General features: G+C 41.5%; 1 protein-coding gene across 2 annotated transcripts in view; it reads left to right on the top strand.

Annotated features, from left to right (window-relative positions):
* zbtb49 (zinc finger and BTB domain containing 49) overlaps positions 1–22471 on the top strand; it is a 40367-nt gene that overhangs the window by 6379 nt on the left and 11517 nt on the right. Inside the window, exons 3-6 of one of the 2 annotated variants that reach the window (XM_070871393.1) lie at positions 5698–5867; positions 6841–8024; positions 15431–15477; positions 21432–21505. In XM_070871393.1, coding sequence (XP_070727494.1) covers positions 5710–5867; positions 6841–8024; positions 15431–15477; positions 21432–21505 — 1463 coding nt within the window. In that variant the 5' untranslated portion in view covers positions 5698–5709. The remainder of the gene's footprint in view (positions 1–5697; positions 5868–6840; positions 8025–15430; positions 15478–21431; positions 21506–22471) is intronic. The other variant, XM_070871394.1, reaches the window with a different exon arrangement.

The following is a 22471-nucleotide window of genomic DNA, read 5'->3' as shown; positions in this document are numbered from 1 at the left end:
CTCCCCATTCAAATAATATTCCCTTTTACTGTTTTTTTTTTCCAAGGTGGATGATCTCACATTTTCCGACATTGTATTCCATCTGCCAAACCTTAGCCCATTCGCTTAACCTATCTAAATCTCTTTGCAGCCTCTCTGTCCTCTACACAACCCGCTTTCCCACTAATCTTTGTGTCATCTGCAAATTTTGTTACACTACACTCTGTCCCCTCTTCCAGGTCATCTATGTGTATTGTAAACAGTTGTGGTCCCAGCACCGATCCCTGTGGCACACCACTAACCACTGATTTCCAACCCGAAAAGGACCCATTTATCCCAACTTTCTGCATTCTGTAAGCCAGCCAATTCTCGATCCATGCTAATACATTTCCTCTGACTCTGCAGTAACCTTTTGTGTGGCACCTTATTGAATGCCTTTTGGAAATCTAAATACACCACAACCATCGGTACACCTCTATCCACCATGCTCGTTATATCCTCAAAGAATTCCAGTAAATTAGTTAAACGTGATTTCCCCTTCATGAATCCATGTTGCGTCTGCTTGATTGCACTATTCCTATCTAGATGTCCCGCTATTTCTTCCTTAATGATAGCTTCAAGCATTTTCCCCACTACAAATGTTAAACTAACTGGCCTATAGCTACCTGCCTTTTGTCTGCCCCCTTTTTTAAACAGAGGCGTTACATTAGCTGCTTTCCAATCCGCTGGAGGATGCTAAGAGACTGCAGGGTGACTTGGACAGGTTAGGTGAGTGGGCAAATGTATGGCAGATGCAGTATAATGTGGATAAATGTTAGGTTATCAACTTTGGTGGCAAAAACAGGAAGACAGAATATTATCTGAATGGTGACAGATTAGGAAATGGGGAGGTGCAACGAGACCTGGGTGTCATGGTACATCAGTCATTGAAGTTTGGCATGCAGGTACAACAGACGGTGAAGAAGGCAAATGGCATGTTGGCTTTCATAGCTAGAGGATTTGAGTATAGGAGCAGGGAGGTCTTACTGCAGTTGTACAGAGCCTTGGTGAAGCCACACCTGGAATATTGTGTTCAGTTTTGGTCCCCTAATCTGAGGAAGGACATTCATGCTATTGAGGGAGTACAGCGAAGGCTCACCAGATTAATTCCTGGGATGGCAGGACTGACATATGAGGAGAGACTGGATCAACTTGGCTTGTATCCACTGGAGTTTAGAAGAATGAGAGGGGATCTCATAGAAACATATAAAATTCTTACGGGATTGGACAGGTTAGAGGCAGGAAGAATATTCCCGTTGCTGGGGAGTTCCAGAACCAGGGGTCACAATCTAAGAATAAGGGGTAAGCCATTTAGGACTGAGATGAGGAGAAACTTCTTCACTCAGAGAGTGGTTAACCTGTGGAATTCTCTACCGCAGAAAGTTGTTGAGGCCAGTTCGTTAGATATTTTCAAAAGGGAGTTAGATATGGCCCTTACGGCCAAAGGGATCAAAGGGTATGGAGAGAAAGCAGGAAAGGGGTACTGAGGTTGAATGATCAGCCATGATCTTATTGAATGGCGGTGCAGGCTCGAAGGGCCGAATGGCCTGCTCCTGCAGCTCATTTCTATGTTTCAATGAACCAGTTGGCACTGTGTGGTTGTACTCCATAGTCACCAAGGCAAGTTCTAGAAACCAGATCACGGACAGGTAATTTGATGGACCTTCCCTGGTGATTTGTGCTCCTTGAACCTGTGCACAGTGTATTTTTTTTGTTCTGACCAGGCCTCGGAGCAGACCCATCAGCAGGTACTCTGATCTGCATGCTGGGTGACCAAACTGTGTGGGCGAAGTGCATTCAAAGATTGAGATACAATAGTTCTTTCAGATGGTAGGGTAAGGAATGTCAGTTTTGGTGTGGAAATCCAGCATTCTCAGGCTGGATGAGTCCATTGCTAAGTAAAACTCTAATCTGACTCAACAGTGTGCCTTAACTGCCTACTTCAAAAGCACATACCCTGCTGCACCAGTATGCCTTTTCTGTTAACCCATGAGTCACTGGGTTGCCCCTGTGTCATCAACCCAAAATAATCCTAACTAAAGTGCCTCTTTTTAGAGGGGAACAACTAATTAAACCCAAATCATAAAAAAGACGAGGGGAACTTATCAAATTAAATAATAATATTCCCTGTATCCACTACACACTCCAACGTAGAGGCCCCGACCTGCTGAGAACACCAGCGGTAGTTCGGGGCCATAAAAGGAGCGGACATGCGGTGCCTGGGAGCAGCGTGGAGGCATACTACAGGGAGCAGCGCGAGTTGCGACGGCAGCGAAGAGTGACATCATCAAGGTCCAGGTCAGTGATTGGAGCGTGGGCAGATACAGCAGGAGCGGCGAGTGACTGTTGAGGGAGGTGATCAGGGCCCAGGAGAGGCGTGAGTTCGGGACCAGGGGCAGCACGGTCCAGCCCACACAGCGATACTTGTGCAGCAGAGCTGGTCTCCAGTCGTCTTGGATAACCCTTGTCACTGGACCAAGACCTCACTCTATCAAGCCCATGTGGTGGTTGGTGTGCAACGGTCACCACACGTTAAAAAAAATTCATGCACAGGCATCTTCTACCCTTCAAAATGTAGTTCGGGATCTGAAATATTAGGTCATTCATTGAACACCTGTGAACTCATCCTTTTTGGCGTGGAAGCAAGTCATCCTCGTTTCAAGGGACGGCCTATGATGCTGATGATGATGACACACTCCAGTCCTTGTGGTGCCCACCAGTTATGGAAGGCTTCAAGCATACTGGCAGACATCGCAGGCTCCTTCTCCGGGGCCATCCGGGTGCAGACAAAGCCGCGGAAGTGAGGCAGGCAGCTAGAGTAACCACCTCTACGGGCCGCACCTGCACCAATATGACATTTCAATTTCCCAAACCTGCTTTCGTTGTAAACTCAGTGGGAACCAATGAGATTACTAAAGTTCATTTTACTCAGCATCTTGGCAGTAGGGAGAAGCTTTTAGCCTTACCCATCTGGGATGGATTTCAAGAATTGATATCACATGAATGGAACTAAACTATATCATCCAGTTTATCTTATTTCACATACTTAATATTTTGAAAATAATTTGTGATTTTTTTTGTTGTAATTTTTAATTTTGGAGCCTTCATGAATGTGGCATTCCCTACAGTACTCCATATATATCATTTAATGTCGTCAATCAGGAGCATTGCTGCTTTTCCTCTAATAATGTTCTCAATCAAATAGAGGTGCATGGAATATACATTTACAATTATATTGAATGATATTTCCATTACATTTAGTTTAATTCTAGCACTACCGTAATAAAATAATGTATAACATGAACAAAACTCTCTCTTTATAATGTTCAATTGTAAAACGTATAGTAGAGCCATATGTTAATAAACGTCTAGCACTAATATTTAAGTGATGAATAATTTGGAGGGTACTTTCTTAATAATGATGAGTATAGAATTATGTTAACAAATGTCAGAGCTTGAGATTAACATTTTCCAGCAGATAGTGTTGAAACAAATTCTGAATACATTTTCTCTGCCTCCTTTATCCGCAACCTCAGCGTTCCACTTGATCTTGAGCTGAGATACAAACCCCATGTCTAATGCAGCAGCATTGATGCCTACTTCCACCTCATAAATATTACTCATCTTCATCCCTACTTTATACCCACTCTCACTGAAAATCTTAATTCACATCTTTACTATCTTGGCTTTTTCAACACTTTCCTCATCAGCTTCCTGAGCTCCACCCTCCATAAACTCCAACACATCCAGAACTTTACTGCCTGCATCCCATCCTCCATAAAGTCCCACTTGTCTATCACCCAAGTCCTTATCAACCTCTATTGGCTCCCTGTCCCTCAGCATGTTGACTTCAAAACCTCATCTACAAATCCTTCCTCCAGCCCTGAATCTGTGCTCATACCCTCTGCTCATTCTTCAACTCTGGTCTGCTATGTATTCTACCCCTCCCTCTGTTCTACTATTGATGTCAGACTTTCAACATGCCCTCACACTCTGGAACTCTCTTCTTCCCCCTTAACCCTTCTACCTTGTGACATTTCTCCCCACCTTCATAATTCTCCTTTCAACCAATAACTTTAGTTATGCTTTTGACCATCTCCTGTCGAGTCCCTCCTAATGGAGTGCTGCTTTTTGCACCTTTCCCTCCCTGAGGCACCTCACTGCTGTTTATCATCTTGTTTTGCAGGCAGCTGACTTCTAAAAGTTTAGTTTCCCTCCAATACTGCCAGAGCTTTCAGAAATGTTCGGGTAAAACTTTGTCTTTGCTATTTATAGTGAAAAGTATAAAATGGGGAACATTTATTTGTTTAATTTTCAATAAAATTAGACAGCAGGGGAAAGTATTAATTCTGAACCATAGAACAAATTACAGTGGTGTTAAGTCAAATCTTTCCACATTGTAACAATAACATATGGACTAGTTGCAGACTTCAACGTCTTTGGTGTTCCAAATGCTATTGTGCTTGTTGTGTGGTGCCTACTTTCCTGTTTGCTGACCTATGTGTATTAGCATCAATGTCACAAGAATGTGAAGGAACTGCAGAGATTGTGAATTGCTGATTTGGAAATGTAAAATTGTCACAAAAAGTGACTCAGAGTGGCTAAAGGGAAATTGCAAGGTAAGTTCTGTTTTTCTTTACCGTTTTTCTTTACCTAGCTAGCAGAAGCTGTTCAATGCTTTTGTACTTTTGCAACAGATTCTCTTTGTAGTGTATATTTAGCATTCCAAATTCACATGAAATGAGACATGATGAAACAACTCTGCCTACTTTGAAAGGTCAAAAAGACTTTCCAACTGATAATCCTCAAACCACATACTATTATTTTTTCAGAAATGTGAAGGATACTCTGGAATGGGGGGAAAGGATATTGCTCCATGCCCACTATGTATGGCCAGTTTTACTGTACAGTTTTGGAAGGTTTTGTACTCTAAACTACGCAATAAATCATTGAATCTAAAGTGATTTCTCCCTCTTTTTTTAAATAGATTTGTGGTTAATTTAGTTTTAAGGCAAGCCTACTAAGATGGAAACAATGAAAGTAAGGTTCAGCAAAACATAATTTATCTTTGACAAGAAAATGATTAACTTGCATCAGCCCATACTGGGCTAAATTTTATTTTAGAAATATTGGTGCTGACAGTATTTTCTTCATGTTTACCCACCCGTTTCCCCCTTTTCATCCTCTTCGCCTCCATTTAGTAATAGTGCATGATTAAGTACACTTACAATCTTGGCAGTCTCAATGGGCCTTTTTAAAAGATAAAACCATTCCACTTCTGGGAGAAAATTATATCTTTAAACTTGCACCTTTTACTACAACAACTCACATTTGTCTCAACCACTGTTTCCTACCCACTGCACAGATGAAAGCATAACATAAACAAACTCCTAAATATTAATTGTAACATTGCAAAACTGTGTAGACATGCAGGTCGGTCTATCTTGTGAGCTGTGCATACAAAATTAAGTTTTTAACTAATATTAGCTGACCATTTGGTTTGTAACTTGTGAAAAAAATTGCAAAAGTTCTTGGTAATTGTAAGCGGTGAATGGCTTTCTGCCTGAGCTGAGTTTGATTCATCCCGCTATACAAATAAAACCATATTCCCTCCAATTGGTTGGTTCTGTATCTTTTAATGAGTCTCATGTTAAGTAGGAGTTTTTTTTTCTGTCCTAGGGTAGCTAAAGAATGGCAGCTGAATCCCTGGGAAACCACAGCTGCCATCTTTTACAGCAGCTTCATGAACAGCGAATCCAAGGCTTTCTATGTGACTGCATGCTGGTTGTAAAGGGTGTCTGCTTTAAGGCCCATAAGAATGTGCTGGCTGCATTCAGCCAGTATTTTAGGTGGGTATGAACTGTTCATAATATTTATTTTAAAACTCTGTACTCGAATTATACTCGTTATAAAAGCCATCTGTTTTATTTTTATATCAGCCCGCCTTTGCTTAGTGCACACAACAGACAAATGGAAGTGTTCACGTGTATATAATAAATTAAAAGTCTTGCATGTAGTAAACACTTCCTCTAAGAATCATACTTGCTCCCTATGAAAAATTCTCCATCACGCATTTCCCAATCACACTTTTCCAGCTGACCATGAGCAACACAATGGGAGATTTGTTTAAATAGATTGTGTAAAAAAAATACATTATTTTAATGCACATGGTATGTTTCAAAATGTTCTACTTCTGTTTCATTATAATTCGCATTACAATGTGTCAGAATCCACCTACCTTTGACTTAATTTACAGCTATCTCTAAAGTTACTTTAGACATGTACGAGTTTTTCTATTTGGTGGGGATTGTTTTGTTGCAAGTTATGCACCATAAATTTTTCATATTGACTCTTTGACAGATTTTCTGTGTCTGAATAATCTAGAAATTGTTAGTTATATTTTGCAGGTATCATTTTGTGCTCTTTAAATTCAAAATTAATAAGGATCTTCGATGATAGTGATTCATCAGCCAGTAACACCAGTGGCAAATCTTCTCAAGACATATAGGCAAGAGTCTGTTGCTTGTGATGTTGTTTTTCAGCCAGCTGGAGTTATTAGCTGAAGGACCTTATTTCTTCCTGAACACTTTTCCTTGGGCGCCTTTAGTGCATTTTTAAATTGCTGTGCAGCACAGTATGGAGTGAACTAAAAGCACCAAATTTCATATTTTCACTATTATAGCGAATGCTGTGACAATTTAAGATCTAATTCTTTTCAAGTAAATGTCTTTAGGGCTTCATTGTTTTTTAATAAAGGTGTTTAAGTTGTAAAATGCTGCCAATGATGCTTGAAATAATTTTGTACTATATCCTACATTTCAGGACCTTATTTCAGAATTCTTCAGGTCAGAGTCGTGACGTCTTCCATTTGGACATTACAAATGTTGGTGGCATTGGCCAAATTCTGGATTTTATGTATACTTCACGCCTTGATCTTAGCCATGAAAATGTCCAGGCAGTGTTGGACATTGCTCAGTGCTTGCAAGTACCAAATGTGCTCAGTCTGTGTTATACTTTCCTAAAGGATTCAGCAAATGTCATAGGTGGTACCGGCAACTTGTCAGCCACTGGCGCCATTTCACTGCATGGGGCCCTGACAACCGACACAGAGGACCTGCTAGAGAATAGCAATAGCGCTGAGATAAACCGTGACTGCTCATTTGGGATACAGAGTCATATTCATAAAGCACAGGAGCTGGGCCTTTTATATAGACCGCTCCCAGATATTTCCCAAGCGGAAATATCAGCCACTTTGCAGAATCAAACACCTGGACTTCCAGACAGGAATTCTTCAGATTATCCACTGAGGCAGAATTCTCAACAGCCTTCTAAATTGTACAACTGTTATGGTAAAGAAATGTTCAAACAAAATCAGTCCCCTTTTTTCAATAATAATCAAGGGGAACAAAGAAGAGCAGATCTCGATGCTGGTTTAAGTGCAACGGTAACCACTAAGGATTTATCTTCCCTTGAGCATTCCGAATGCAATACTGCTAGTCAGGAGCCCTCCTCGTCAGGCATGGCTATGCATACAGAACAAAGGTGGTCCTTTGGTCAGGGTACAGCGAACATCGAACCTCAACCCATTAGGCAATTGCCTCATGTGAAAAAGACAATCCCTCTGAAGAAGTATGATTACATGAGATCTCAGAAGCTGCTTGACTCACCTTCTGTGCTACCTAAAGTGAATGAAGCAACCGAAGCAGAGAAAATCAATGAACTCAGTTTAAACAAGATGCCCAAAGAGAATCTGAGTCAAGGCAATGGTACTGGGGAAAAAGATCAAGAACAAATTAAACTAGTTGACCCGCCTTTGAGAGGGAGTGATCTGGTACAAGTTGACTGTGTAGCTACTGGAGATTCAGAGGACGTTCTTGACCAGTCTTTAAATAACTCTAATGCTCAGTCCCAACTTTGTCAGTCACAGAAGCAATATTGTTGTGAACTGTGTGGGAAAACCTTTAAGCACCCAAGCAATCTAGAGCTACACAGACGTTCTCATACAGGTATAGTAAGTGTTTGAAACACACGATTTTAAATTTTATTTACGTTTTGAAAATATATAATTACAGTGCATCATGGTAGGCTTTGTGTTGTATACATAGAAACATAGAAAATAGGTGCAGGAGTAGGCCATTCGGCCCTTCGAGCCAGCACCACCATTCAATAAGATCATGGCTGATCATTCACCTCAGTACCCCTTTCTTGCTTTCTCTCCATATCCCTTTAGCTGTAAGGGCCATATCCAACTCCCTCTTGAATATATCTAACGAACTGGCATCAACAACTCTCTGTGGAAGAAAATTCCACAGGTTAACAACTCTCTGAGTGAAGAAGTTTCTCCTCATCTCGGTCCTAAATAGCTTACCCCTTATCCTTAGACTGTGCAAACAAGGGAAATTACAGATAATGTTAAATCCAAGGAAGAGGCATATAAATTGGCCAGAAAAAGCAGCAAACCTGAGGACTGGAAGAAATTTAGAATTCAGCAGAGGAGGACAAAGGGTTTAATTAGGAGGGGGGAAATAGAGTATGAGAGGAAGCTTGCTGGGAACATAAAAACTGACTGCAAAAGCCTCTATAGGTATGTGAAGAGAAAAAGATTAGTGAAGACAAACATAGATCCCTTACAGTCAGAATCAGGTGAATTTTATAATGGGGAACAAAGAAATGGCAGACCAATTGAACAAATACTTTGGTTCTGCCTTCACGAAGGAAGACACAAATAACTTTCCGGAAATACTAGGGGACCGAGGGTTTAGCGAGAAGGAGGAACTGAAGGAAATCCTTATTAGTCAGGAACTTGTGTTAGGGAAATTGATGGAATTGAAGACCGATAAATCCCCAGGGCCTGATAGTCTGCATCCCAGAGTACTTAAGGAAGTGGTCCTAGAAATAGTGGATGCATTGGTGATCATTTTCCAACAGTCTATCGACTCTGAATCAGTTCCTATGGACTGGAGGGTAGCTAATGTAACACCACTTTTTAAAAAAGGAGGGAGAGAGAAAACGGGGAATTATAGACCAGTTAGCCTGACGTCAGTAGTGGGGAAAATGTTGGAATCAATTATTAAAGATGAAATAGCAGCGCATTTGGAAAGCTGTGACAGGATCGGTCCAAATCAGCATGGATTTATGAAAGGGAAATCATGCTTGACAAATCTTCTAGAATTTTTTTAGGATTTAACTAGTAGAGTGGACAAGGGAGAACCAGTGAATGTGGTGTATTCGGACTTTCAAAAGGCTTTTGACAAGGTCCCACACAAGAGATTGGTGTGCAAAATTAAAGCACATGGTATTGGGGGTAATGTATTGACGTGGATAGAGAACTGGTTGGCAGACAGGAAGCAGAGAGTCGGGATAAACGGGTCCTTTTCAGATTGGCAGGCAGTGACTAGTGGGGTGCCGCAGGGCTCAGTGCTGGGACCCCAGCTATTTACAATATATATCAATGATTTAGATGAAGGAATTAAGAGTAATATCTCCAAGTTTGCAGATGACACTAAGCTGGGTGGTGGTGTGAGCTGTGAGGAGGATGCTAAGAGGCTGCAGGGTAACTTGGACAGGTTAGGTGAGTGGGCAAATGCATGGCAGATGCAATATAATGTGGATAATTGTGAGGTTATCCACTTTGGTGGCAAAAACATCAAGGCAGAATATTATCTGATTAGGAAAAGGGGAGGTGCAACGAGACCTGGGTGTCATGGTACATCAGTCATTGAAAGTTGGCATGCAGGTACAGCAGGCGGTGAAGAAGGCAAATGGTATGTTGGCCTTCATAGCCAGGGGATTTGAGTATCGGAGCAGGGAGGTGTTGCTGCAGCCTTGGTGAGGCTTCACCTGGAATATTATGTTCAGTTTTGGTCTCCTAATCTGAGGAAGGACGTTCTTGCTATTGAGGGAGTGCAGCGAAGGTTCACCAGACTGATTCCGGGATGGCAGGACTGATATATGAGGAGAGACTGGAGCGACTGGGCCTGTATTCACTGGAGTTTAGAAGAATGAAAGGGGATCTCATAGAAACATATAAAATTCTGATGGGACAGGTTAGATGCAGGAAGAATGTTTCTGATGTAACATGAGAGGAGAGGTAGTCAATCATTCAAAGCTGAAGAACCAGAAAAATAAATTACATCCGACAAAGATTGACTACTGTCTGCTCTGCAGAGGTTAGGAAAATTATGTTCGAATGCTGTTATTGACTGTGTGAAAACTGCTTGCCCACAGTTGACACTCCAATCAAGATGATAATCCTAGGCTGTAGCGTAGTTTTTGAGTCGGGCAACTCCAGAGCAGCCCTCAGGCTTCTTTTAAACTCTTGTCCCTGCTGTTTACAATGGAGCCTCTCTGGGATGTTTTCCATAATTCACATCGTCAGAATAGCCTACCATTGGAGAAGGCCATGCTGGTACGAAAATTGATGCTTTCAAAAAAAGGTTTTCATTTAAAACACTTGCATAGCACTGCCTGGGTCCGGGTCTTCCCTTCTTATTGCACAAAAATTATTTTTCTATTCTCCCCTTCCATGTTCCCCTAGGTTCAGTTCTGCACTTTGACAATTATTTAAATTGAGTTAATCAGAATGTCCATGGGATGAAAGACTTGTATTTATATATCGAACCTTTTGTCAAAAAAAGTCTCAAAGAACTTCCCATGAAGTGAATTACTTAAATTGCATGTTATGGAAGTACAACTTTCCTCTGCAACACTCAGAACAAAATTATGCTGTACTGTTTATGTCTGACTCACCTGTTTGCTTGCTCCCCAATGCACCCTGTTGCTCCCTGCTCAATGCTCCTCGTTGTATACTGTTTCCCACTTCCTGCCATTCCTTTCTCTATGCCACTTGTTCACGATCCCTTCATGTAAATACTGTGGCTGCCCGATCAACAACAGACATTGATGGGTCATGCTGGTTCAGTTAATGAGGTCGGGAATACTTCACTACAGGGAATTTGAAAACTGAGGAAAGGAGCTGCATTTTGGCGACATGAAACCCAGAAGTCATGAATTGGCAACCCATGCTACGCACTTTATAACACATTGTTGATGAGCGTTATATGTGGTACAATTTGATTATAGTCTTGCATGGCTTGTGGACACCTCGGATAGCTTGCATTAATATTTATTATGTTTACTTACGCGATAAGGGAATTGTGAGGATATAGTTTTCGCAAAATCTGGTCAAGTCCTTGTGACTTGCCTTTAGTGAGTGGCTGCCATATGTCTTGAGGAGTGTTAGAACATAAGAACATAAGAAATAGGAGCAGGAGTAGGCCTATGGCTCCTCGAGCTTGCTCCGCCATTCAATAAGATCGTGGCTGATCTGAACTTGGTCTCAACTCCACTTCCCTGCCCGCTCCCCATAACCCTTGACTTAGTAGTAAGGTTGTATATTGGCAGTAAACCAGGAACAGGGACCAGCTACTGAACAATTTCTCTTGTGTTGTTTTGCTCTGGTCAATTTTCAATCCATATTGATCAGTTTCTGTCTGCTTCTACAACAGTGAGTTGCACCAGCAGGCGACAATTGGAGAAAGCCCTGGTGTTGTGCTTTATCAAAGTCATTGCAAGTCATCCCAAAAGGCAATGTTTTGGGCCCAGGCGGATGGTGAGCAGGCTAATCTTAATTTCCTGTTAACCACAAGAGATTAATCAAGTTTTTGAAGTGGGGATCTGTAACTCAGTGGGAATCTTGGGGAGAAAAATTTTCCACCGCCCCGGTAACACTCGTGGGGCACAAGACTTTGCGCCAGGCGCAGAAGTCTCACCTCTCGCAAGGGTTACTGCCCCCGAAAGGAAGTGGGGCACAAAATAACGCACTCCACTTCCTTTTTGGGGTGGTAGCAAGGCGGATGCGTTGGGAGTGGGGCGCAGTGCTACGCACTGGGCTGTGTAGCGCTGCTGTGTAGGAAGGGTTCTTCTCTTAATTAAAGGGAAGGGCCCAAGCTGAAAACTTTGCATTAAGGAAAGGTCCTACCTGGGGAACAGGGGTACTGTACCAACAGCCCAGCACTCAGGCAATCATGGCACGAACCCTGCGTTCAAAGTGCCAACAGGGCGCAGGAAAAAGTGGCATTTTTTTTCTAAATGCATCACATCTCCCCTTTAAGTTGCGCCCCGTGAGTGGCCAGCCGCCTGGTTCACCTCCCCTGAAGCTGTCGTTGTCCTCACCTGGTGCAGCTTCGGGGGCGATACCCAATTTAGGGTCTGGGGCACTGTACTCGGTGATGACGTTGTCATCGCCGATGCAGTGGAGTGGGGTACTACGAGTTACTGCCACTGCTAAACTCGCGTCAAATTTAGCAGGAGTTGTTAGTGGCGCCACGCCCGGGCGAAAAGTTGTTTGTGCCCTGTTAGCGCCAACGGGAGGCGCAAACAACCTGCATTTCTAGACCTCAAATTTAATGTAATTAAATAGAAAACAGACTTTGAGACAAACACATTACCTCAAAATATACTGTATTCCTATGAAGATGTGGAAGTGGGTAATTAAGTTGGCTCATTGTCCAACAGCTAGTTCCTTGCTCTAGATGTGTGATTCTCACTTTAGGAATGTGATTCATAAGCTGTGAGAAGTCTTGGGTTTAAATACCACTTTTATGTCAGCTTGCCTCAGTTGGTATCACTCTGGATCAGGAAGTGGTGAGTTCAAACTTACACCAGAACTTGAGCTCATAATCTAGCTTGCCACATCAGTCGGGTACTGGGGGAATGCTGCAATGTCAGCAATATCACTAAAAAGGAAAGACAATAGGAGTAGTATCCTGGAAGGATGAGCTTGAATGGCCCAATAGCCCTTGTTTTGGGTCCATCTTATGAAGTTGACCTATGTTTCATAAACACAACAGTGATTAAACAAGAACAAAATCACTTTTGGAAATATATTTTTAGGTTGACATTTACTATAATTCAACTCAGAATTGTGATATGATTGAGGATTATTTCATCAACGTTAAGATTAAAAATCATTTGTAAACTATATGTGCAATAGAAGTTTGTTCTCGCCATCTCACTGAGGCTCTATAGGCTGCTTTTCATGCTGCTCACAAAAAATAGAATGGTTTCCTTTTTTTTGAAGGTATGTTATTTTCTCGTAATCCAGAGTAGAACTGATATTTAGTTCTAGCATTTGTATCTAGAGGGATGGGTAATTGGGAATCATAATCTAATCAAAGAAGCCAGATGATGTCTGAAATTACAAGGGAAGAAGCTCAGGTGGTTGGAACTTGCTATCTAAAACATAACATGGCGTTTACTGCCTTGAATCACTCCAGGGCATCTTGCTTGTATAAATATAATGTGTAGGATCACTTTATTCCATTTTGGAGCCTTTTTATGGTGGCAGAGTCTGTTGGTGCTATGCTTTATCTGTCATTGATGTCAGGTGGCATTCACATTGGAAGATTACCAGTTGTGAGATTGTTGTTGCAATTTATAGATGAATAATTTGCAATTGATTACCAATAAATTCTATAACACATATGTTTATTATATTTCTTGTGTTAGTTCAGTACACCAAATCTGCCATCTACATTGGGCCATTGGTGAATTTTCTTCATCAGTGGATAAGCGTTTGTCTCTTTCCAATTGGTTATTTTCTACTTTCATTTTTCATCAACCACATGGGACGAAGCCTTTCAAATTTCCCCCACTCACATTCCAGCAAAGAATTCTGATATACAGCTGCTGTAACAGTTTCTCTATTACTCTAAGCATAACATTAATAATATGAAAGAAATAACTTGCATTCATATATCACCTGCCACACTGATGTCCCAAAGCCATTCACAGCCATGAAGTATTTTTGAAGTGTTGTCATTGTATTTATAATATGATTAAACACAAATGTAACAAGTTAGAAAATGTAATCATTACATTTATTTATCCCATCTTCTACCCCATGGATGCTTACATGCACAGCCTGATGCAACCTGTCAGGTCGCCTTATTATTCCTGATCGCTTGAGTGCACCTTTATTCTGATACTTTACATCTCAGCTGAAGCCCAATAGTTGCAGCCAAAAATTACAATTCCCAGGTGCTACTATGTGTCGATGTTGTCATTGCAACACATGCACAAAGAGCACAATTATACTGTGAGGCTGATGTAATATAATCAGGGAAGCAAACTGTAACTACCCCCCCCCCCACCCCCCACCCCCACTCCCTTGCAGACTCAGTCCCTCATGATCCTACCGTGACCCGATTCTCTATACCAGCGTCCCCACTCCCAGCCAAACCTACTCCCACCACCCTTCCTCCTCTTAGGAGTGCATCTCTTATTCTGAACTCTGGGCTTTCTGTTTCCTTGCATCAGCACTACTACAACTTTGCCTCCAACAGAGTATTGGGTAGACCGAAGCTATTGTTTTCGGTCCCTGCCACAAATTCTGTTCCCTAGCTACTGACTTAATCCCTCTCCTTAAGCATCTTTCTGAGGCTAAACCAGACTGTTCACAACCTTGGTTTTATATTTGGCCCCTAGATCCAACCACATATCCGCACCATCACCAAGACTGCCTATTTACACCTCCGTAATATCGCCTGTATCTGCCCCTGCCCCTGCCCCAGCTCCTCTGCTGCTGAAATTCCTCATCCATGCCTTTGTAACCTCTAGACTTGACTATTCCATTGCACTCTTGGTCGGCTTCACAAGCTCTGACCTCCGAAAACTTGAGATCATCCAAAACTCTGCTGCCCATGTCCTAATTCGCACCAAGTATGTTCACCCATCACCCCTATGCTCGGTGATCTACATTAGCTCCTGGTTAAACAATGCCTTGATTTTAAAATTCTCATCCTCATTTTCAAATCCCTCCTTGGCCTCACCCCTCCTTATCTCTAATCTCCTTGAACCCCACAAGCCCCTCCCCACCCCCCAAGATATCACTGCTCCTCCAATTCTGGCCTCTTGCACATCCCTGGTTTTAATCGCTCCACCATTGGCAGCCATGCCTTCAGCTCTCTACCTCTCTCCTCATTTAAGACACTCCTTCAAACCTACCTCTTTCACCAAGTTTTTGGTCATCTACCCGAATATCTCCTTATGTAGCTCAGTGCCAAATTTTGTTTGATAACACGCCTTGGGACGTTTTACTACGTTAAAGGCGCTATGTAAATACAAGTTGTTGCACACAGAAAGGTGTGAAAAGGAATCTAATTTATTCTACGGCCACTTTTTATTTGAAGGGAGGCCAGATGGCAGCAGCTGTTGTCATTAAATAACTGACAACTTGGTACTTTACATTATCTTTGTCAGTGATTCCTGATTGAGACCGGTTTATAGATTCTAGATTCTTTGCCAAATGTTGTCGGTAACCAGTACACATATACAAAGGAAAGATGACCGATGTCCATTGTGAATTGTTTTGTCTATCTTCCTAATATATGTACTTCATTGTGTTTAACAGGAGAGAAACCATTTGAATGTAACATCTGTGGGAAGCACTTTTCACAGGTAAAATAGTTATTGTACAAGTATGATGAAAGGTATTCTAAATATATATTTTTTTTGCTGTCTTTTTTTTAAAAACAAGGTTAAAGAGTCAAAATGTTGATAACCTTGCCTGTGTGGTGTTGGACTGTTACAAATTTGGGTCTGCCATAAATGCCCCCTTGGGGTCTGTGGTGTCCGTCATTCCCTTCAGTGGTCTTTGCAACTTTTATGGCAGTTATTCAGACTGCCCTATATCTATTTGCGTGATAGCATAACCCAGTGACTTAACAATAACGTCTTCTTGTGATCCAGACCATGTTTTCTGCACGTGTATATCTTCAATCTCTCTGAAGGTGGACTAAGTCAACAGTAGATGAGATTTGAATTGTTAAGCTGCTTTGTTACATAGTAAGATGAACACATAGAGCCATATTTATAATCAAATTCACCTTGTTCAATTGATACAATTTATCTCTGTGCTACGATCTAAAGATAAACACACTGCGCTACCTCACTGGGTCACCTTGCTTGATTTAAACAGACTAACTCCTCTGCATGCTAACTTTTTGAGCCATCCTTTCCTGGGATCTTTCTGCCTCAGCAGCTTCTGTGCTATGAAAATGAGACAGAGCCTGAATTTGTGGTCAACGAAGCTAAAGAGTACACTGCCGACATCACAAGTAAATCTGCACCTACTTCGTGCAATTTTCCCCCCTGCGAGAACTTCCTTTAAAACGCTGCAGAGTTCTGCGCAGCGTACTCCCCACGGAGCCTAGGAGCGCACTGTTGTGAGTATACGAACCTGGGATCATGTGGGCGGTGGTTCTTTTACTTTCTGATTGTTAGCCTATAAGGTATTCATTTCGGGTCTCACCACGTCGGCAACAAGCATTCTATAAAGTAACTGCTGGATGGTTTGCATTTAATAATGTTGTTTGAATAAGTGAAGTCAATCTGTCGCCATGCAAAAGTGGTAAGAAAATGCAAGATTGTGTAAGCACAATGTTGTCCCTGTAGCACAGTTAATTTTCCTTTTTTCTCACCAAGTTTGTTCAAACAGAGTCAATGACTGACTCGAGATCATTCTGTGATGTGGTTATGTTACTGTAGATAGTAAGACAGTCACGATCCTTGATGGCATATATTTTACAAAATATCTAGGTCAATTTCCTCAGTATTTACAACACTAAACATACCATCTGGTGACACATGTTCGGGACATCCAAAAATATAAATGCTTCCGTTCTCATGATTTAAATGAAAACATAAAAGGCAATCTACAGTGATTGTTCCAAAATTTGCATTTGCTGATTGTAAACTATTGTCTTGCAGGATACACAGCCTAACAGGACAATGTACAATCGATGGTACCTATTAATTGTTGTGTGTTAGAACTTAATTCCCAATAAAAAACCTTTCGTCCAGTCCCCTTATGCTGTGCAACAGGCTTTCTGTGCCTACTTGCAGAAGACTTAAAAATTGAAAGCGTAATTACTTCGGAGTAGGTGGACATGTAGCCCCAACTTTTCGCCAGCACGTTGATTTCTAACAGGAGTTGAAAGATGCAGCGAAGCCTCTTTGTACTCTTAATTTGACAGATCGTGAGTTGGAATTTAGTCTTTTATGTGTCTGTAACACAGCTTTATTCCTGACTATTCAGTCAGAAAGAGATTTAAGAAAACATCAAACACTACGGGTATTTGGTGTTTATTGATAAGCCACTAAATTGCTTATTAGTTGTAGTCTATGAGGATACATCATCACAGTTAGCTTATTAGTATCCAAACTACTTACAGTCTCCGACCCTTTCTTTACTTGCCAGTAGAAATGATGGGGGAGTAATTGGGGAGCACCCCGTTTGGGGCGCTAATTTTTAAAAGTTTGATAAATTAATGGCAGACGCTAATGTTTTCAAACTTTTTAAAAAAATCAGTGTTTGCGCTCCAGGAAGGAAGAGGATTGCTAAATCAAGCGCTTCACTTCCTTCCTGGAGCGCAAGAGGCAGCAGGCGGGGCGGTAGCTGTGCAGTGCTGCACAATGGGCCATGCAGCACTGCTGTGTTGGAAGGCTCCTTCCCTCCCTTATAAGGAAGGGCCGCAGCTGCAGGCTCTGCAAAAGACTCCTCGACTGCAGCTGCGATCTGGCCCGATCAGCCCGATGCACTGCAGCAGAGTGCCGGGCTAATCGATCGCGAGCAGCAAACAAGGTAAAAAATTGGAAAGCGAGATTTGAAATGTTTTTTTTAACCTCGGCCGCTTCGCCTTTAAGCATCGCCCCCAAAGCTTCCGGCCTCCCGATGGATGCCTGCTGCAGCTGTCAGTGTTTTCGCCTGGCGATGCTGCAGGGGACGGATGCAAGTTCGGATTCTGGGTGATGTGCATAGCGATGACTTCATGATCACTGGGCAAAGGAGATCGGGGTGTAACGCTGTACCGCCGCCGCCGCAAAACTCCCGCTAAGCTGATCCTGCTGCGCCCGGTCACAACCCCATTTGTGCCCCGTTATCATCCCCCGGAGGCACTAACTGGTGTAAATGAGCCTAATTTCTCCCCCTAAGCTTTTAAAGCACATATTTTAAAGTAACATTTTTCCCCCACTCCCCCCTAAATACTCTCTGTGGAAAATGTTCAAGATCCTGAGCTGTAACAAGGATTTACTTCTATATGGGAGTGAGTCCTCAATGTGGCTACTGCTGGTTGCCATTGTGATGCGTCCCAGAAAGTATCATTGATTTAAAATAGTGGGAAAATGTTTCCGACATGAATGCTGCCCTTTAGTCTGTCCTTTGTGGCCAGGTCCTCCACAGAAATGCTCGTCAAGGTTACTACAATGACCTGCACGACCATTTAACCACGAGTGGAGATGTTGCATCACCTAGGTTTTTCTTGTAAGCAGGGAGAAGTTACCATTCCATTCCGACTGAAACATGTTCATTGGCACCTCTTGGTGCTTGGTTCTAATCAGATCAAGCAGCAGTTACAGGAAGAAGCAACCTGATAGTGGCCACAACGAAGGTGGCCATTGCAGATTATTCAGGCTAAGTTACAAAGGACTGAGTATGGAAATCATCCAAATCACTGCTGCTTATGACACAACCTTAACTTGGAAGTTGCACAAATGTATCAAAATAGCATTTGAATACAAGCTTCATACTAGCCAGTATTGGGCATTTGGTCTAGGTCTTTGGCTGTAGAAAGGAGACCCTCACCAAAGGCAGATTGATCCCTATTGGTACCGAGTCTTCATGGGTCCAGAATGGGGAAGGACCCATCCACAGAAATTACTTCATTCTTTGTTTGGTAGTTTTAATGCTGAGGCCTGCTCCACCAACCAATCTTGTGGCTCCTGGGACTCTTTCATTGCGACTGTGTGTTGTCAAATTCTGCTGCCAATGCTCCGTGTTGAGTCACACTCTTCATTACTGACGCTCTGTATCATGATGCATTTTCAGTACATTTAAATACCAGGAGCTGACCATCACCATCTGCTTTGAACATTTATGTATCGTTCTCAAGGAATTATGTCCTCTCTTTAAGGGTTTTGCTACTGTGATCAATATTAGACATCTCTCAAGTAATGTCTCCAGCGTCCTGCTTAATATTTCTGGATTTCTTACCCAATTATCAGTAACAACTATTCATCCATGTGTGCCTCCATTAAGGAAATAGCTGGACACATATTCCAGTTTTTTTGGTTTAGATGCATAGTAGCAATACAAAGATTGTGCGCACCATTGACTCAGATTTATGTGATATGGCCAACATTTTTATACAATCTCATGGTTGAAGACATTTTCCTAACTCTTACAGGTTCAGAGGAACAGTGAGGAAATTACCTTTTTAAGCAAGTCTGGGTCTCTGTACAAATCAAATCCAGCCACTTTTTTTGACCAGTTCAAAACCAAGACCTTCAAGGAGTAGACCTCTGCCATGGGAGGTACACTGCTTTCTTTTCCAGTCATAACCCCCATCCTAACACACTCCAGGAGGAAACTTCTAGTTTTGTTCCACTTGGAGAAACTGTTGAACCCACTGACAGTCTAACCATGTCTTTGAGCAACATATATATGTTTCTTTCATTTACTCTGACTCTTAAAGCTCTGCAGAAGTAATGGATGGATTATATCATTCTCATTGCCATTTATTGGAAAAGCAAATCATGGACATCACTCAGATTTTTACCTTCTGATCTCACTGTCATGGTAGGTAGGTTTTCTGTCTCAGTTCAAGGCAAAAGTTTGCATTCTTTCACAGACAGTTTCTAATTGATGTCTAGGATATTGAATGAATTCAGTTCTTCTAGGAATATCTTCCACTCTCCATATTGGTGACTTCATGGGTCTTCAAGGAGGCTTCTGCCAATAAGAAATCTCTGGTATAAAGCCACAATTCCGTATCTGCTGAGATCTATCAAATTAAAGAACTTCTAGCAGCTCAAAGTTTCAAATGTGCATGTACGTCAGCTATGACAATTTTTCCTCCTTCCCTTACCAGAATGTTTTTTGGGGTGCAGACCCTCAGCTCCTGATTCATAAAGGAAGTCTGAAAGAATTTTCCAACATACAACATTCTGGTGCCTTTGTGGGATTTAAATGTTGGTTTCTGGACTTTTTATTTACATTTCTTTTAGAGCTATTTCCAGTTGTAAGATCTGATAGAAGAGACTCGTCCGTGACCACAACAAACCACGCTGGGTACAGGTATATTGTTTATAAGCACAACAGATTTTATTAAGTGGTTTACTTCCAGTACAAATAAATAATACTTAACTAGTCGATAGTCTGTTCCTTGAAACTGCAACGGAAGCCCACTGAGTGACTGCGACGCAGTCTCTTGCTGTGTTCTGTTGACTGTAGTTCTCTTCCAGTCTTTCTCTGTGTCCACGCTGCCTTCAGGGTTCAATAGCTGCTTCTCTTACATCTTTTTTCCCTTTCAAGTGCTGTGATAGCTTGCAGCTGTCTGGGCCTCATGTCATTGCAATGCTCTCGTTATTAACTCAAACATCCTTTGACCTTCAATAGCCCAGTCTACCATTATCTTGCTATCCTCCCTGGGAACTTCTACACAAACAACTTAAGCATAATTAATTACCAAGCTCGGTCTTGCAACTTTTAGTGATAAGAAAGTGATATATACTGCAGGACCTTATAAAGCATTATTAAAATACTGTCACAACATGCAAATAAGTTTTATCTTACAAGTTCCTGTGATCTTGAATTTCCCATATAGAAAGCAGTCTTGATAACGTGGAGCCAAAAAAGTTAGTAACTCCAGGTTTACATTACAATGAACCAGACTAGATCAGTTCATTAAAACTATTTTTATCAGCTGGACCTCAGGCCATTTGAGCTCTAATTTCCAAATAGAAGCTTGCCAAGTAGTTAGTGGAATATGTTTTACACTGTTACCCATTTAGTGGGGAAGCAACCATCGATAAATGGTATTGAAGCATCAGTATTGCTTCTTAGACCAACCTCAAGGTCAACATTAATTCGGAAAGAATCAGTAAAATTGTTGGAGTAATCCTCGATACTTCTGCCAAACACTGTTGTTTGGATCTGCTAAAAAAATAGTTGGAATTTGTTATTTGTATTTTTGAATGCTGACCTGAAAGATTCTTCTTGTTCTGAGGTACCATTAAGTCAAAATCCTGTTGATATGGATGGATGGAAGTATCATTCACATACTACCCACCTATCCAATTGTCCATGTTCTGTACCTTTCAGAGAGATCAGCTCTGTAGAGAGTTATTGCTGAAGTCATGTAATTGTCATGAGAGACATCTAAAGCATCTTAAAAGCATTATTGCCTTTCAGTTGGGGACTGGTCTTGCTCTTACTAGTGTGTGAAGGATGCTTCTATTCAAAGAATGACGATGACTGTATAAAGTGGGGAAGTTGATGGTTGAGCTTTTATATCCCATTGTGTTGTGGATTTCAGTATATTGGCTTAAATTTTCATTTTAATTTTTGCCAGGCAGGAAATCTGCAAACTCATTTACGACGACACTCTGGTGAAAAGCCATACATTTGTGAAATCTGTGGCAAAAGGTAATGGTAGCAACCTGTTTTTAAAATGTATTATTGATAATTATCTACTGTGGTGTAAACTACTTATTAGCAGACTTAAGCCATAAGACCTGATTTGACCGGTTACAGTGGTCACGGGACATACTGGACACATTGTGTTCCCATGGATCAATCTGCGTTAAGTGGGCAGATTGTGGAGACGGCAGAAAACCTGAAGAGTTGTGTGAGGTTAGGAAGGCCTAGAGAGCCAAGTTGGATTGACAATAAGTAGAGAGGCAGGGAGTTCTGAGTTTGATAAAGTCCAGGATACCTGGATGGATATTTTCCAAAGCTTAACAGGCAACAAGGCCATGTTTTATTTGATGTGTGCAGCATGCCGTTATTTTGAAAAGTGATTATCGCATCATCTAGAGTGTATGGAAAGGAAAAAAACAATTGGAACATTTTTAGATCTAAATATGGGATTTAAAAATATGGTAAGATTTCTATACTATGGGTAGAAGTGAGATAACTAGATTACCATCCAAAAGAATTCACAGTTACTAGTAATTTTACAGTCTGGTGTTAGACATTTGTATGAGATATTTTGGGGAGGAAGATAGTGGGGCAGAAATGCCGGCCTCCCGGGTCCATACGAAGTTCCTACGGACCCGGGAAGGTATTGCAAAAGCCGATTTGCAGCACACAATGCGCATACGCTGAAAACCGGCTTTTCCGATCTGTCAAGCTGGAGCTTGACAGATCTTCCATATATCAGCAGCCAGGACATTTGCAAGGGCAAGATTGCGGTACCTACCCATATTTTGCCCAGCAAATGTCCTGAAAACTCTTGCGCCTGATAAAAGTCAGGTGTAAGAGTCTTAAAACACACTTAAAACATAAAAAATAAAATAAAAAAAACTTTATTTTTAAAAACCCTGCCCACTACATTAAATTTATTTTAAAGCATAATTAAAAAAACGTTTTTAAAAAATTGGAAAAATGTAT

This window comes from Pristiophorus japonicus, chromosome 2 (genome assembly GCF_044704955.1).
Source record: "Pristiophorus japonicus isolate sPriJap1 chromosome 2, sPriJap1.hap1, whole genome shotgun sequence".
In the NCBI taxonomy this organism is placed as follows: Eukaryota; Metazoa; Chordata; class Chondrichthyes; family Pristiophoridae; genus Pristiophorus; species Pristiophorus japonicus.
This window is presented reverse-complemented; position numbering and strand designations above follow the sequence as displayed.